The sequence below is a fragment of the Poecile atricapillus genome, chromosome W (assembly GCF_030490865.1).
Source record: "Poecile atricapillus isolate bPoeAtr1 chromosome W, bPoeAtr1.hap1, whole genome shotgun sequence".
In the NCBI taxonomy this organism is placed as follows: domain Eukaryota; kingdom Metazoa; phylum Chordata; class Aves; order Passeriformes; family Paridae; genus Poecile; species Poecile atricapillus.
Window position 1 is genome coordinate 9,816,277 of NC_081288.1, and position 14,957 is coordinate 9,831,233.

At 35.2% G+C, this 14,957-nt stretch overlaps 1 protein-coding gene across 1 annotated transcript in view; it reads left to right on the forward strand.

Moving 5' to 3' along the window:
- Window positions 1–14,957, forward strand: part of LOC131591802 (protein piccolo) — a 309,295-nt gene that overhangs the window by 254,594 nt on the left and 39,744 nt on the right. The window contains exons 22-23 of the mRNA XM_058862865.1: window positions 591–773; window positions 11,818–11,959. Of these exons, the coding sequence (XP_058718848.1) occupies window positions 591–773; window positions 11,818–11,959 (325 nt within the window). The remainder of the gene's footprint in view (window positions 1–590; window positions 774–11,817; window positions 11,960–14,957) is intronic.

A 14,957-nucleotide genomic window follows, 5' to 3' on the forward strand; every position in this document is an offset into this window, starting at 1 on the left:
TTAAACACAATAAGTGCAAAACCATTAAACACACAGATCCTGTAACATCAGATTTCAATGAGGTCAAGTTAGCGAACTGAAAGGGAGTTGAGAGCTAAGTCAGGTGTCAGAGTTCAGTTTTTTGAGTAATTTTTTACCATGGATTAATTAAGAGTCAAGATAGATTTCATCTGACAACTTCAAACAGGTTAATTAATTAAAACTAGTCCATTCAAAAGGATTACTCTCCAGAGTATACTTCAGACCAGTATCATCTGATTGCTAGCTGAGGGTTTAGTTGATGGCAAATTAAATCTCTCTGACTGTGAAGTCATTGTGTTTGTCTTTAGGATTTGTTGATATGCCATAAACTCACCATGGTACAATGCAAAACTGGGGGAAAATTATTTCCCTTGTCTTCACTGTCATTAATACAGAAACAGCCAGTTTTGATTCTCTTTAATGCTGTGCATGTGGTGTCTCTTTGGTGTTTGAAAACACTACTTACTTAAATACAGAAAAAAACCACTTCTGTTTGCATGAATAACATTTAAGCTGGTTCCATCTGAGGATACATACTCTGGGTTTCCATTTCACCCACACTGCCACAGCAGCACATAAAAGCGGTCAGTCTAATCATGCCAGGAAGCAGCACAGACACAGCATAGCAGGAGTCCTCCCTATTCAAAGAACTCAGTCTGACAATCTGCCTCCACCAGCCAATGACAACAAAGACCAAAGCCAACTAGCCCTCAGGAAGGTGATGTCTGATGGACCAGTCAAGCCTGAAGGAGGTGAGCAGAAAGACATGGTTAAGAAACCAACTACATCCCAAATACTTCTTGCCATGTCAACTAATTCATTGCGATATTTAATTATTTATTTTACCCCTCCATTAAGTGCTGTAAATGTTAACATGAATCAAGAACTCTGCTTGATTTTTCCACCTATCAGTGCATAAATCCATAATGATAAACTGTGCTAAGAAGCATTATGAAACAACAAATGTGTGCACTTCCATTCCACTGGAGTACTTGGAATTCTGTTGAAAAGTAGTATAGCTTTGCTCATGTTGTTGCCTAATAAAAAGCATGCATCCAAGCTGGTCTGCTTAAGCATGATTGGACATTTCTTGTACTGTGACAAAGACCTAACTGCACATTTTTGGTTCTGAAAATGTGACTGGGACAATAGCAATTCCTGTTTCCTCTTCCAACACAATTATCATGTCAACAGTCATTAGCATAGATAATTTTTCAAACCACCAGTGGAAAGGAAAGGAGTTTTGATCCATGTATAGCTCAATCTCTTGATAATTTTACTATCAGCATCTTTAAAAATTATTTTCTACTTGTAGGCACCTGTAATACCACATATCACCAATTTATTCCCTCATCACAAATAAAGAGCCAGAATCGCAATCAGTTCAAATTGCCATTGTTCTTTTGACTTCTGGAGCATCTTGTTTATTTCCATGGAATCTGAGGGATAATCTAAATAAATGTACTGACTGAACTCCCAGATGTTCTCTTGTGCTGTAATCCCTTCCTAAACTCTCAAGATTCATTGAAGGCTTTTCTGTCAACACCATTGCACACATTGGACAATATAAGCTGGCTGAGAGGGGTGCAGGAGGGAAAGAGGAAATGGTACTTTAGACCATATATTCTAAAGGCAACAAGTAGTGACTTGTTGACTAGGCAACTAGTGTGATGTTAAAACAACTAATTAACAGAGCTAAAGCAACATCTTTAACAGATCTTTTTAAACAGATCTTTTAAACAGATCTTTTTAATTACAAGTTTTTTCTTAAGAGAGCCTTTAGAATTCTTCCATAAATCCATGTATTTACACAAACACACACACATTGTATTATTCTGCAGCTCAACTCTAAACACTCAGCTCAGGCAGAACCAAGAGAATGTCATGGTAAGAACTCAGGCATCATGCCTGAAAGTTGCATAACACTCCTGGGGGGTAGACCATTCAAATCTAAATGACTTATGATATTTTGAGTTATCGTGTCTGTCAAGTTTTATCACAAAGGCTTGTAGTCCTGTGGTGATTCCTTTTCACATAGACAGGTAATGCTAAATATTTTGCTTGTGATATAAGGTTGAATTAAGGTTCAGATACACTATAACAATATGGAAATAATGAGTGAATCTCTTGGCTTTAAGTACCTGTGCCAACAAACCATTATTCATTCTTCTTTACATTTAAATTGCAAAAGGAATATGTACTGATATGTACTCCACTAAGCAATATTGGAAGCATCATAGAGAGTTATGGGAATAAGAGTCCACATTTTAAATAATAGGAGTCCACATTACAATAATATATAAAACAGGTTATAATTGTTATGAAGAGATGTAGTGCTTTTGTCATTTTACTTCTGACAAATAAACGCAATGCATGGTCACATACACAGTGTTTACAAGTCTGGTTTCAGACCTGTGAGATGTTTTGGCTTCTCTTTTTTTGCACCAAAAATAGTTTGTCCAAATTTATTCATATAAGGTGGGCCACTAGTTACCATTTTGAAGTTAATGATTCTCATTCATTAGCAGGAATGAAAAGCAAGATGATTGCAGTTTTGTGGAGTATGAAAGTAAAATGAGATGAGTCTATAACCTCTAATGGGAGAAGCACCAAAGATACTCAAAACAGCTTCCAACTTATGGACTTTTTTTTTGTGGAATGAATAGATGATAAAGGAAGGAGAGATTTCCCCTGCATTTTGAACTATGAATATTAGGGCATCATCAGTTTCCAAATCCATTCCTAAAGGGATGATGCATGCTTTTGGTATCCACCTCCATGGTAGCCTACTTTAATGGTACCTGGAAAAGAATGCATTAGGAACTGGTTTTAATGATTGGAACTGTCATCTTGGCAAGTTAGCAATTTTTTGTTATGCCTCCAAGCCCTTTCCTAAGGAAGCCATTACAGATAATCCACAACATTACTATTTTTTTATTTTTTTTTTTTTTACCACAGCTATTTCTCTATGCATTTATTGAACAACAGCATCTTTTAGAGGAATTATTTGGGGTTTTTCAGCACAAATACACAATGGTGATGGAAATTATTCTATGCTGTGAAGTCCTTCTATGCCTAAGATAACCCTCAGAAAGAGTGTTCTCATTTGATCTAATATCTCAATAGCTTCATTTTTTTTTCTTTTGGGTTGAACTGGCTCTAGAAAAAACAACAAACAAAACAAGACAAGAATCCTCAGTCATACTGAAAATGTCTCAGAGAAATCCTTCTCTACTTTTGATTCCTAGGACCCTCTATTTTTATTAATTGTGTGTCTGTTGAGAACTAACATGGAAATCATAAACAAAACCAGCACCTTAGTATAAAAAGAATATTTTATGAATACAAAGGTCTTTCATCAGTTTTTTGTTGAACTGAATTGTTTTTGTATTCCCTTTAAAGAGTATTTAGGTCAATCTGCTTTAAAATTAAGGTGAAGATACAACAAAACCATTGGTTTTTGTTCAGAACTTTTGAAAAATCCAACATTCAGTTACAGCAGTTAATTAAAAATAAAACCAGAATTATAATTTTATTGTTGCCCATGAGAGAGAAGAGTGTGATCTGCAAAGAAAACAACTGCATGTTACACTTTCCAATAACATCCCTCAGAGAATAACAATAACATTTCAGAGCCAACTCTTTGAAGCCAGAAGTTGCAAGGGATCCAAGTCAGAGGAAAAGAGCAGTGCCTAGGCTTGAGTTAATTTGATTTAGGTTTTGTGCAATGTATGAATCATTTCCAATTACACATTTACATGAAATTAAGCACATTCCCTTCAACATAAATCTGTGTATCAGAGTTTATCCACCAGATGAGTCAGTTCTAGACACGGTGTGAATCAGTCCACCACCTTTTCAGTCAGTAATTTATCCTACAGAAGGATCTTCTCATTATATGGAATTTTTATGGTAGGTCAGTTTTAAATAAATTACTTTAGAGTTCTTCAGATACTTGAAGATTTGGAGATGTTCTGATGATTATTACAGTTCTCTGGATATATGCATATGAAAGAGTAGGTGTATTTGTAATATAATTTTTACTGATTTTATAAAAAAAGTCTTTTCAAACCTCGCTTATAGATTTAAAGGAACTAATACCATGCTGTAACTTTAATACTTTCCAATAAAGTGAATAAGAAAGACAAAGAACTTGGAAAAAAACAAGGAACAAGAAAAAAACTTCATCATTTGTGTTAAGAAGAAAGGTGCACTCTGTCTTGTCATAGTAGAAATTGTAGCTTTCAGGGAAGTATGATCACAAAAATAAAAGACAGTGTTCATCGTATAGTCAGAATTTACCTGCATAAGTACTCATTTTTTTTTTAAGTGATACACTTTTATAAGGACCTGTGCTCTCCACAGTTGTAGTTTAATGGGTAAAATTTGATGAGCTTGTCACTTGCACAGAAAAAAATGCCAGCTTTCCCCTGAAGGACAATGATGGTACAATGAAAAAATCAATTCTTTTATTACATTAGAATATCCAAGGGTGAATAAAACCCCCCTTATTTTAGGACCAAATAAAAAAAATTCTAGAAATTTATTTTGAATCTTACTAACATCTTTGAAGAGCAGTAAATTAATATTTAAATAGCAAATAGCTCAGTAAGTGAATTTAAGTCTCAACATCACTGTAGCCCTATAAATTTTTTATTCTTTCCAGCAGACACTCATGAAAGAGAAGCTACAAGTCAATATTCTATTGCTTGCATATCATTTGTTGATGGATGCCATAGGCAGCTCCTCTTCTATTTGGCTCACATTAACCCAAACAAACAAACAAACAAGCAGCCTGCCAAGATAAAAACACTTCTATATCCCTGATCTAAATTAGTTAGCAAATGTTAAAGATCTAGAGAATTTTCCATGTGTTTCAGTTAAAGATACAAACATACATGTTAATTTAAGGTAATACCAACATTATAATTCTACAGGAATTTTTGCCCAATTTTCAGTAGCGGAAAGGTCTTTTTCAAGATCAAACCTCTAGCAATTTAAAATCACAGCATTTCCTTAAAACATCCTCTGACACATGTACCTGGTATTATTTTTATTTGTCCCTGAAAATGGCAGGTGGGGGGTGGGGGGAGGCAGGGGTGAGGAGGAAGGGAGAAAATGCAGCACTTCAGCATTTCATAGAGAACATTTCAACTTTTACATTATGTGTTTTCCATCATGACACAACAGCTTTTCCAAACGTTGCATGTCAAATGATTATACTGGTCAGGGGGAGATGCAATCTCAGAGTTGATACTGTTAGCTACAATACATACAGTAGCAAAACTCCACATCAGTGTTTTCAGAATTGTACCCAATTAAACGGATCAGTTTAAACATCTGAAACAATGCCAGTTTAAAACACTCGTTCAAAAGGTAGAACACCTGCTTATATCTGCCTTGAACCAACAACTTTGACACAAGTTCACTTAAGTGCCAACATTCCAGGTTAAAGTTACTCAAAAATGTGATGTGATGTATACGTCAAGACATTTTCACCAATGTACAACCCATGATACAAGTCTGAACCAGTAATGTCTAATTTCTAGACACTTAGTTGCAAAAAATTAAAATTGACATGAATTTTCCTTATCACTAAGTTCTATTTACTGGCTTTAGCAACAATGGAGTGGAAGGAAATTGATTTATAGCTCATATAAATCTTCTGAATTGGATATGATTATGGTTTCAAATACCTGCTTATTTGGGATCCCTTTTGGTCTATATCCATTTTCACACATTTAATAGGCAATGCCATGTTTTAATTTCCTACATTATTTTGGGACATTTCCTTCACACTTTAATAATTTATAGCCCAAAGCTGTTTCGTGACTCATGTCACTAGTTTCTTAATTTCCAAGTTAAATGGGCCTCCATATTGCTACAAATAGTACATTTCCAAGAATCATTATCAAACAAGAACAGTTTGTCCCCACTCCCTGCAGACAGCAGTAATCTGAGGCTGTCTTTTCAACCTTGTTTCAATCTAATAGCTAGCCCATTTTGCTTTGGCTATTCCTACTATTTACTCTTCCACCATTTTAAACTGACATGTAATTTCAGAGAATTGCTCAGATTCTTCATTTGATAACGCTTATTTCAAAAGTCTTTCTTCAAAATTCTGTGGGGTAGACTAACCCTGCAGAGTGCATGGAAAGTTGTTGCATCCAAGTTGCTTTCCTGGGTAAAGAAATTACTTCAACACAGTTTAAGAAGTGTGCTGTTCTTCTGTTTCTCAGCTCAAATGGTAAATTTCTCTGTAAAGGGGTGTCTTGAAATTTCACAAAATATCCCTTCTCAGTGTGGGGTCAAATCTATGTCTAATATGCAGCTGTGGTTGAGATAGGTGAGACCATGGCTTAAAGTCCTATTCAGTACGAGGGAGCATTAGGAAAATAAAGTACCTGGGCTGACCTGAGGTAGATGTGTTTGATCACCAGTTGTTTATGTATCCCCATTCTGTTGCCAGTTCACAGAAGATGCAACAAGCAGTGCCAACAACAATTTTACCCTCTAAAGCCTAACAGAGAAAGCTGGAACAGCCCTTGCTTTTAATCCTAGCAAACACTTCATAAAAACAGGAAAATTGTCATTTGGAGCACTTTGAGGTTGGAGCATTTGAAACACAAGTGAAGGGCAGCTAAGCTCCTGCCAAAAGACACTGTATGAGAAGCCCAGTTTGTTGGTCATCAGAAAATTACACCCAGAAGATCAGAGCTTTCACTGTCTCCCATTTGCATCTCTTTGAGAAGACCCTGCGTGATGCTTTCAGCCTTTTTGTCACCCAGAGTTTCTCAGAAGACTGACAGTTAAAAGAACAATTTTTTCAAGTGATTAGAGGCCAGTTGCAGAACCTTAATCCTGAATCCACACTTGAAGATGTTTTTTCCTCCTCCTGTTTGGTTTACAAACAGAACCGTCATTCTCAATGCTTTTTGACAGTGTATTTTTGTTTCTAAGCAGAAATTGGAAAAGGGGAAGAACTACAATTTATTCACCAGGAGGAAGTGCTGGTTGAGTCTGTTCTTTCCTCCATATGAACCACAGAAATGTATAGTCAACTTTTTAAAATTTAAGTCTTAAAAAAAAGCCATTCACTGTAAAAGAATGACTGGAGTGGCTAAGATTGTTTCCATCTTTCTGCTGACTGATTTAGTAGTTCCTGGTTATAGGTCTTTTGTGAATGATCTGTCTTCCCTATATTAGGTTGTAACAAAGCATCTTCTCTATTGTCTCTTGAAAACAGACTTTTCTGAAAGATTAAGTGAAATCATATGCCCTCCAAGCTTTCTTCTCTTAGTGATTTTAATACAATATTTTCTTCATATTGAAGAGTGACTTACACATTTTCCCTGGTTCTAAAAGTTTATTTTCTAACTGGGTCCATAAGCCAAAGCAGAAGCAAATATATATTTTTGCCATACTAATGATAATTTTAAAAAATAAAATAAAAAGATGGAGCTGAAAGGTGAGGTCAGTGCTAACCTCCATTTCATCAAATCAGCAATCCTTTCCCAAGAAGGCATAAGGGAATACATGTCCAAACATCATTCTGTTGAAATTTTTCTTCTTCCTGTAAACCACACAGAGTTTGGTTTATCTATCTAACCATTGGGAAATCCTAGGCCTTTACCAGATATAAAATTATCATCTACTTTCTTAGAATCTGAAATAATTACTGTAAGCAATCGAGCACTCATTTTGAGTTTTCCAACTCATTTATGTATTATTCACTAGAATGGTTGAACTGAAACTTTTGCTCATGCCAGAGCCTGTGAAACAGGCAGTTTAACAGAATCACTCAGAGGCAGCATTAACACCACATTTCAAACTACTAAATGTGACATATGTACCCATTCCAAGTAGAGAACAATTCATCTCATTGAGGGATCTACCAGCTCAAATAGGATTAACAGATGAAAATTAAATCAAGCCACAGCAATAACTTTGTATAATAGGAAAATCTATGCCCTATGTCAGAGAAAGCCGCTCATATTAGAGTTTTAAACTTTCATTTCATATTTCTGTTTTTCATAGTTGAATGGCTGGGCAGCCCAACATCACAGTATTGCAGTCCTTAAAAAGCACCTGATGAACTGTGTAAACAGTTTTCAGAAAGGGGGCTGGAGGGGGTGTAGGGATATATCCTTTCTCTCAGAAAGAGGCCAAATGAAGGTGTAGTGACCTTCAGTTAAGCTTTATCTCTTCCATCTGCAGAGGCCTGAAGAACCTTTTCTCTAAAAATGTAAGGCTATAAGAATCATAGGTAATTGGCAGCAATTTTCCTATGACAAGTATTTAAAAAGTTTTTTAAGCTAGAGTTTCTAAAAGTTGCCTTTTGGGCTGTTTGGGTTTGGGGTTGTTTTGGGGAGGGGTGGGGGGTGGGAAGGGTGCATCGCTTAAGAGCCAGGGAATAATTTGCGAAAACAAAGGGCAAGGAAGCAATGAAACTCTTCCACACTCTGAATACTTAAATTCAAATGATGGAAATTGCCTTCATCTGAGTTCCTATTCAGATAAGCATTGTAGATTTCAGTAAAGGGAGACCTTGTAGCTTCAGGCACCTGTGTGACACCGGATGACAATATTTAATCTTTGGACCCAAGTGAATCCATATGAAACTGCTCAGATGCTATGGACCAAAGCACCTGCTGCCAGAACTTTTATGTCAAAACCTGAGGACTAAAGAATTTTCTAGCATAGGAGCTCAGTAACTCAGAATCAACCTGTCCTATTGCCATAATTAAAAGTAAAATTAAAACGAAATATAGTGCAATAGTTGCCTGTTCTCTATGCGGCTATGAACCCAATCGACCAAGCAAGGTGGAAATTATTCTCACACTTCCAGGGCTTCACAGACTGTATGTAGACTGTAAGACTAGAGGAGCAACACAGTGAACTCTGACTTTCTTGTTAAAGTTTCTAAAACAATGTTTACATGTATTCAAAGAGAAAGGGCAAGATTGCAAGTGAGTGTGCAGGCTAGTTTCTTGAACATAAGAGCATGAAACAAGTTCTATCTTTCCACAAAGTAGAAATAAAACCATAATTAGACTAACTCTCAGGGAAAATATTGCATGAGTGCAAGCATTGCCACATCCTAACTTGAAAGTTTCATATATAACCAGCAGAAACTTAGAGGCCTAGATGTGTCTGTAAAAATCCAGACATGTAGAAAATGTGGGTGTCTCACAAGTTATGAGATGATCTCTGTATCCAGATTCTGAATTTGTCACGAAACCAGCTGAAAATCTATTTGTGGATTTCATTTTTTGTCACAAACTGACACTGTGATTCATTACTTTCATAGAGCAGACAGGAAAAAAAAAGAAGAATAACATTAAACTTTAGAATTTTCAAAATCCAGTCATGAATATAAACTTGGATCCATTATAACCATTCACCAAGTGAAGTGATCTTATAGAAGAAAACATCGATATGGAAAATTATGTGAATTAGTGAAAACAGTAGGAAAACTAAAAATACAGAATACTGAATGTGTAATCAGGATACAGCTGTTTCAAAAGGTACTGCTATGGGTTGATTATAAATTGATGAAGCAAAACTTTTAACCCTTTTCTAAAGGTTTAATTCAAGCTTTTCTGGATTGAACTAAATTCTAAGTTCTCACTGGTTTTAGAAATCCACCAGTAAAGATGTAAGAAATTACTTCATACAGTAATTTTTACAGCAAAATCAGTAAAAAAAAAGCCTAGATATGAATAGATATCTCAGGCCAGATATGTTATGGTTGAGATATATGTTATGCTAAGTAAATTCATGCCTGTTCTGGCTTCTGCGGGTGTTGCAGATGTGTTGATCTCCCATTTGTACTCACCTGTGAGGCATCTGTCATGCCATGCAAAAAACCAAAAAAAAACAACCAACAAAACAACCTAACCTAAAGGAACCCTTGGAATTCCAAACAGAAAACATCGAGAGACATATAGGTCATGCAAATACAATGAGAAATGAGGCAGTGAATTAGTTTAGGACAGTCATGAGAGAGCCACAACTCAGGCTCCTGAATACAGGGCAACAAGCAATAGTATGCTTTAACAGAGAGTTTGACCTCTCATCTCTGAAACATCACTCTTGCCCAGCACTTCTCAGCAGCATTTTGTTGACATGTCACCACAGGCACAGGAATTCACTCACAGCACCACCAGCTGAAGGTGATAGAGCAACCACTGCACACAGCCACCGCAGCTGGCTGTCTCTGGGAAAACACGGGTGCCTTTCTCCCAGGTAGATATTGAAAGTATCTGCTAGTAACACTACGATTTTAAAATTTATTCCTTTGTGTTTTCATCCAAGAGGGCAGCCTGTGATAAATGTATGAAATCATGGAATAAAGAATAATTTTATCTAAAAACAATGTAGACGAACAGCTTCCACTTCTGTCTGTGGGCAATAGTAGAACAAAGGAGATTAATTGTGTTGAAAAGATAAACAAATTATGTGACAATGTGGTTTACCAGTGAAGAATCACTGTGGAGAATAAGAGTTCTTAAAGTTTTTCCAAGGACTGATGATACAAGAATTGCTTCATTTATTTCTTCTATTTCAGATTACTCACCTGTTTTTGCATTATGTTTGATGAGTTACACCCAGCTTCCTGATCCCACGAGGCAGCATGCAGCACTCTTCGCCAAAAATATTATTCAGTTTGTCAGACATAAAAAATATTGATTGCCAATCCCCAAGCATGACATTTCTGGGGCTCTGGCTCTTATTAAATTTCCAGTTAGATACTTAACTAATTTATTTTTAAAGAAGAATCTATTTTTACTGCTTACATAGGAGTTTTGCAGTTCAACAAAATAACATAAAACCTCATTAGGTCTCTATAGAAAAATAACTTTGCAAAACAGTATTTTCTATCTTCAGTATATATGCTTGGTATGTTGAAATAGATGAAACATAACAACAGCTGATGTATTAGAGGACATTTAGCAAAAAAAATACCCAAATCTGTATTAATACTCCCAGAAAACTGTGTTATTCAATGTGAGAATAGCTGCTCTATTGTTCCTGTATTAATTGTTATGTGTAATGTCACCATGTCCTTTTTCCTTTATATTTCTCAACTTGCTAAATGCCAAACTGGATGATTAGTTCCTGTAGTGCAGTAATGTCCAAAACACAAAATAAGGCAATCTAAAGTAGAACTAACATATGCTATACTAACACCAAATGGTATTAAATTAGATTAAGACATCTTCCATCAAAATATGTTCATTAAAATTCTATGCATGTAGTAAGAGAGATCCAGATGGGTAGGAGCAGTTGAGAAATATAATGTATAGCTGTGTTATGTCTGAAGACGGGTGGCAATATTCTCTGTGCTTGCACATCTTTGAAAACTCCTCTCCTCAAAATCACCAAATGCAAAGAACATTTCACAGGCAATGTGAGGAAGGTCCACTGGGGCTTTCATTTTTACAAGATTATTGTATGAAATGTTTCAGATGAATAACTGGTTTTCTGTCACTTTAATCAGAAAATCAGTGTTAATCATTCTGTCTCATTCTTTTTTTCCTTCAGGCTATTGATCTGAACTGTTAACATGACTGGAGGAAAAAAAAAAATGTGGTGTACTATTTGATTTAGAGTACCTTATTCTATGTGAAAACAAACTTCATCTGCTAAAGATGATAAAGCAATATTTGAATGTAAAATATAAAAGTGAAAGTGTTTGCAGCATGTGATTTTGATAAATTATATTTTTTCTTAATGTCGGTGGTACTGTTGTCTTACAAGTTTTTAGTAACTAAATGCTTCTGTCCTGTACAGCAAGGTCTACTAATCACCGACCTGCAGAAAGTTCTGTCTCCACTGGCTCATCAGCCAGTAGTTTTGGCAGTGGATACAGCATGGATAGCGAAGGCAGCAGCAGTGCCACTGGAGAGAATAATTTATTTCCCATCCCAAGAATGTAAGGCTTTTCCATTAATATATTGTATCCTCCATTCACAATTTATAGCACTTTCACTTGCCAGTCATCTTCTTATGTAGTTTCCTCTGCAGACTTGAATTATGCAGTAGAATAGCAGCTAACTGGGGAGAATTCCCCAGAGTTCACACTTTTATTCTGCTTTGTTGAGCACTGAATTGTTAATAACCAACCAAGCCTCTGCCTCAACCTCATGTATTTCTTCCTGTCATACAGAAGATGTGCTGGTCTCAGCCTTTGATGAAAGTGTGTAGAGGTGGGCTTGGCCTATGTTTTAAAAGTACGATTATTGTAGGATTGAGAAAGCTTAATTTAAGTTTTCAGATTTTCCTGCCTCTGCAAAGTTATTAGTGCGAGAGGAATTAATACTCTGGATACAGCCCAACTTTTAGTTTTTAGGAGTTTCAGTAGAATTTCTCAGTGCAAAAAGCTTTTTGGTACAGAGTCCCTGTAGGAATTATCAAGCTGCTATCAGCATAATGATCCTACAAAATGATTTAATTTTCCAAATTTTTTACCCTGTTAAATATTCCACAGAGAAAAGTTTTGCCAGGATTTTTTCACCTCCTCCATCAACATGCACCATCATTTAGCAATTTCATTTATATTCCCAAATAGGACAAAGTAGCTTCTGATCAACTTAATGATTCTGGTGTGAAAAAAATTTACAGATTGACTGTTCTCAAAATATTAGTTGGTGGTCATTGTTCATTCATTGTCTGCAATAGATGTTCAATATTTTCTCTGGAATCAAAGTTTTTGCTTTTCCCTTGAAATTGTGAACTATTAGTCACAAAAAGACATAGGCTTCCTAGAAAACTCCAGAAGTGAGATATTTCTGAGTATTTATCATTTTCAAAAATAAAGCCCAATAGTATTTGTCTACATCTTGTTAGCAACTAAAGGGAAAATAGAGATAAATCTGGACTTCAATCTCACTTTCAGAATCTAGGAGGACTATGTGAGCTTAGGTCGTAGGGTGCCAATTTTTTGATTTGTGTTGGATTTTCACTCATGTTGTTGTAGCCTAAAAGGGGAAAAAAAATGATCTTGGTCTTTGACAACATGAAAAGGAAAAGAAAAATATTGGCCTGTCATTCCTGGTGAGAAAAGCAAGGATGCATAAAATCTTTTTGCACAGTAACACAAGACGTAGCTCTCAATAGAAATTTTCAGTTCACACATGCCAAATTTGAGTCCAAATAGCATAATTTACTGGGTACTGACTAGCAATGTGACAGTGCCTGCAGTTAGTTGCTATTTGACTTACAGACTCTTCTAAGCCTGAAATTAGCCACACTTCTACTGAAAAGCAGGAGGAAATCTCCACAGCTTCAGATTTTCTCCCATGGAAATTTGTTCTCATGAATTATACTTAATTAAATGAAATATAATCATGTCTCATTTTTTGTAAGGCTACACTATTTTATTTTTTTTTTTTTCATTATGGCATTTTAAAGTAAGTTATTTATATGCTGATATTAGACAGAGTCTTTAAAGTTACACAGGAAATTTATAGTGACAGGACCTGCTTCACTTTTCATGTTAGTCTCCAGGGCTTTGCTTAGTAATGTAAGGAAAATGAATAACAAAATAGATGTATTCCATCGGAACATTCATGGAAAGAATGTTTAAAATTGATAACTATTTCCATTTTGAATTCTGTATAAAAATTCTTACTTATCTGAATATATGTATAATTGAAATTCTACTTATCATTTGCATTCACACTGGCTTGATAATGACTTCAGGGACTATGACCTTGTACTCTATACAAATCCAAATCCATGAGACCACAGCTTACAGTTTGGATGTGAAGTATAAAGTGGGAAAAATATTTTTAAGTATCTTGGCATGTAAAAACCTTTTTGGTTATAAGCTATATTTGCTTAGACTTAGTTTCTGGTCTATCAATAGCAATTTTTGGATATGATGAATTTTGAACTCTTGGTTTTAGTCCAAGTGCTTTTAACCATAGGAGCAATAAGTCTTGAAGCAGAATAAAATAATTAAATAGTGACACCATGAGAATTGTTTGATGAGGTAACTAATTAGAATACTTGCCAATATTAAGCAACTATAACTATCAAGGGAAATTAATAATTATATACAGTTACATATATCTGAATATATCTTGTAAAGTCTTTCTAATTTGTTTTTTTTTTAAAAACTCCTATTATCCAGTTGTAATATTCTTGAAAGCTACTCATGTTCTTATCTCTGATGAAGACCAGATTCTCTATGTCTTTGTGTTGTGTAACACTTTATAGCAGTATGTTAGCTGTAAAATAAAATTAATTTTGAAAGCAAAGGTGAAAAACAATTGAATTATGTACAAGGAATATAACTCTTGGGACAAATAATTATTGTATCATATTTGTAACAATTTATGAAACATTACCTACAGAAGAAGAAAATAATAGTTTTCAGTTAAAACTGAATATAAAATCACTTGAAAAACTGTGATTTTATACCAATGTTTTAGTTCTCCATGAATTAGACAACTTCAGACATGAAGCTGGCTCACAGGTAGAGAACAGGTAAAGAACAGTGCTGACCCTTTAGCTCCCAAGGAATCACATGCAGCTGAAGAAAATGCCTTGTAGTCTCCATCACAGCAGTCTTAAGGCAAAAAAAAAAAACTGGAAGCACAAATGTTTGAGTGACTGTAGTCATGCCTTAGAGCTTGCAACAAGTATATGTAAAGACATATTTTACCTAACTTTCATTGTGTAAAAGTAGACATCAAGATTCTAATGCAGGTTCTTTCTACATAAAATACAAGAAAATAGGGAACTCTAGAGCATGATTTATGCTCAGTTTACTGGAAATTTTCAGAATTGTTTCTTGTGGCAGACAAATCTAAACTGTAAAGTGAAGGAATCATTTAAGAAGATAATGACCACAAGAATGCCTTACCTTTGAAATAATGGTGTTGTAGACCAAATATCTATTTTTGTGACTGCTTATTATATATTTC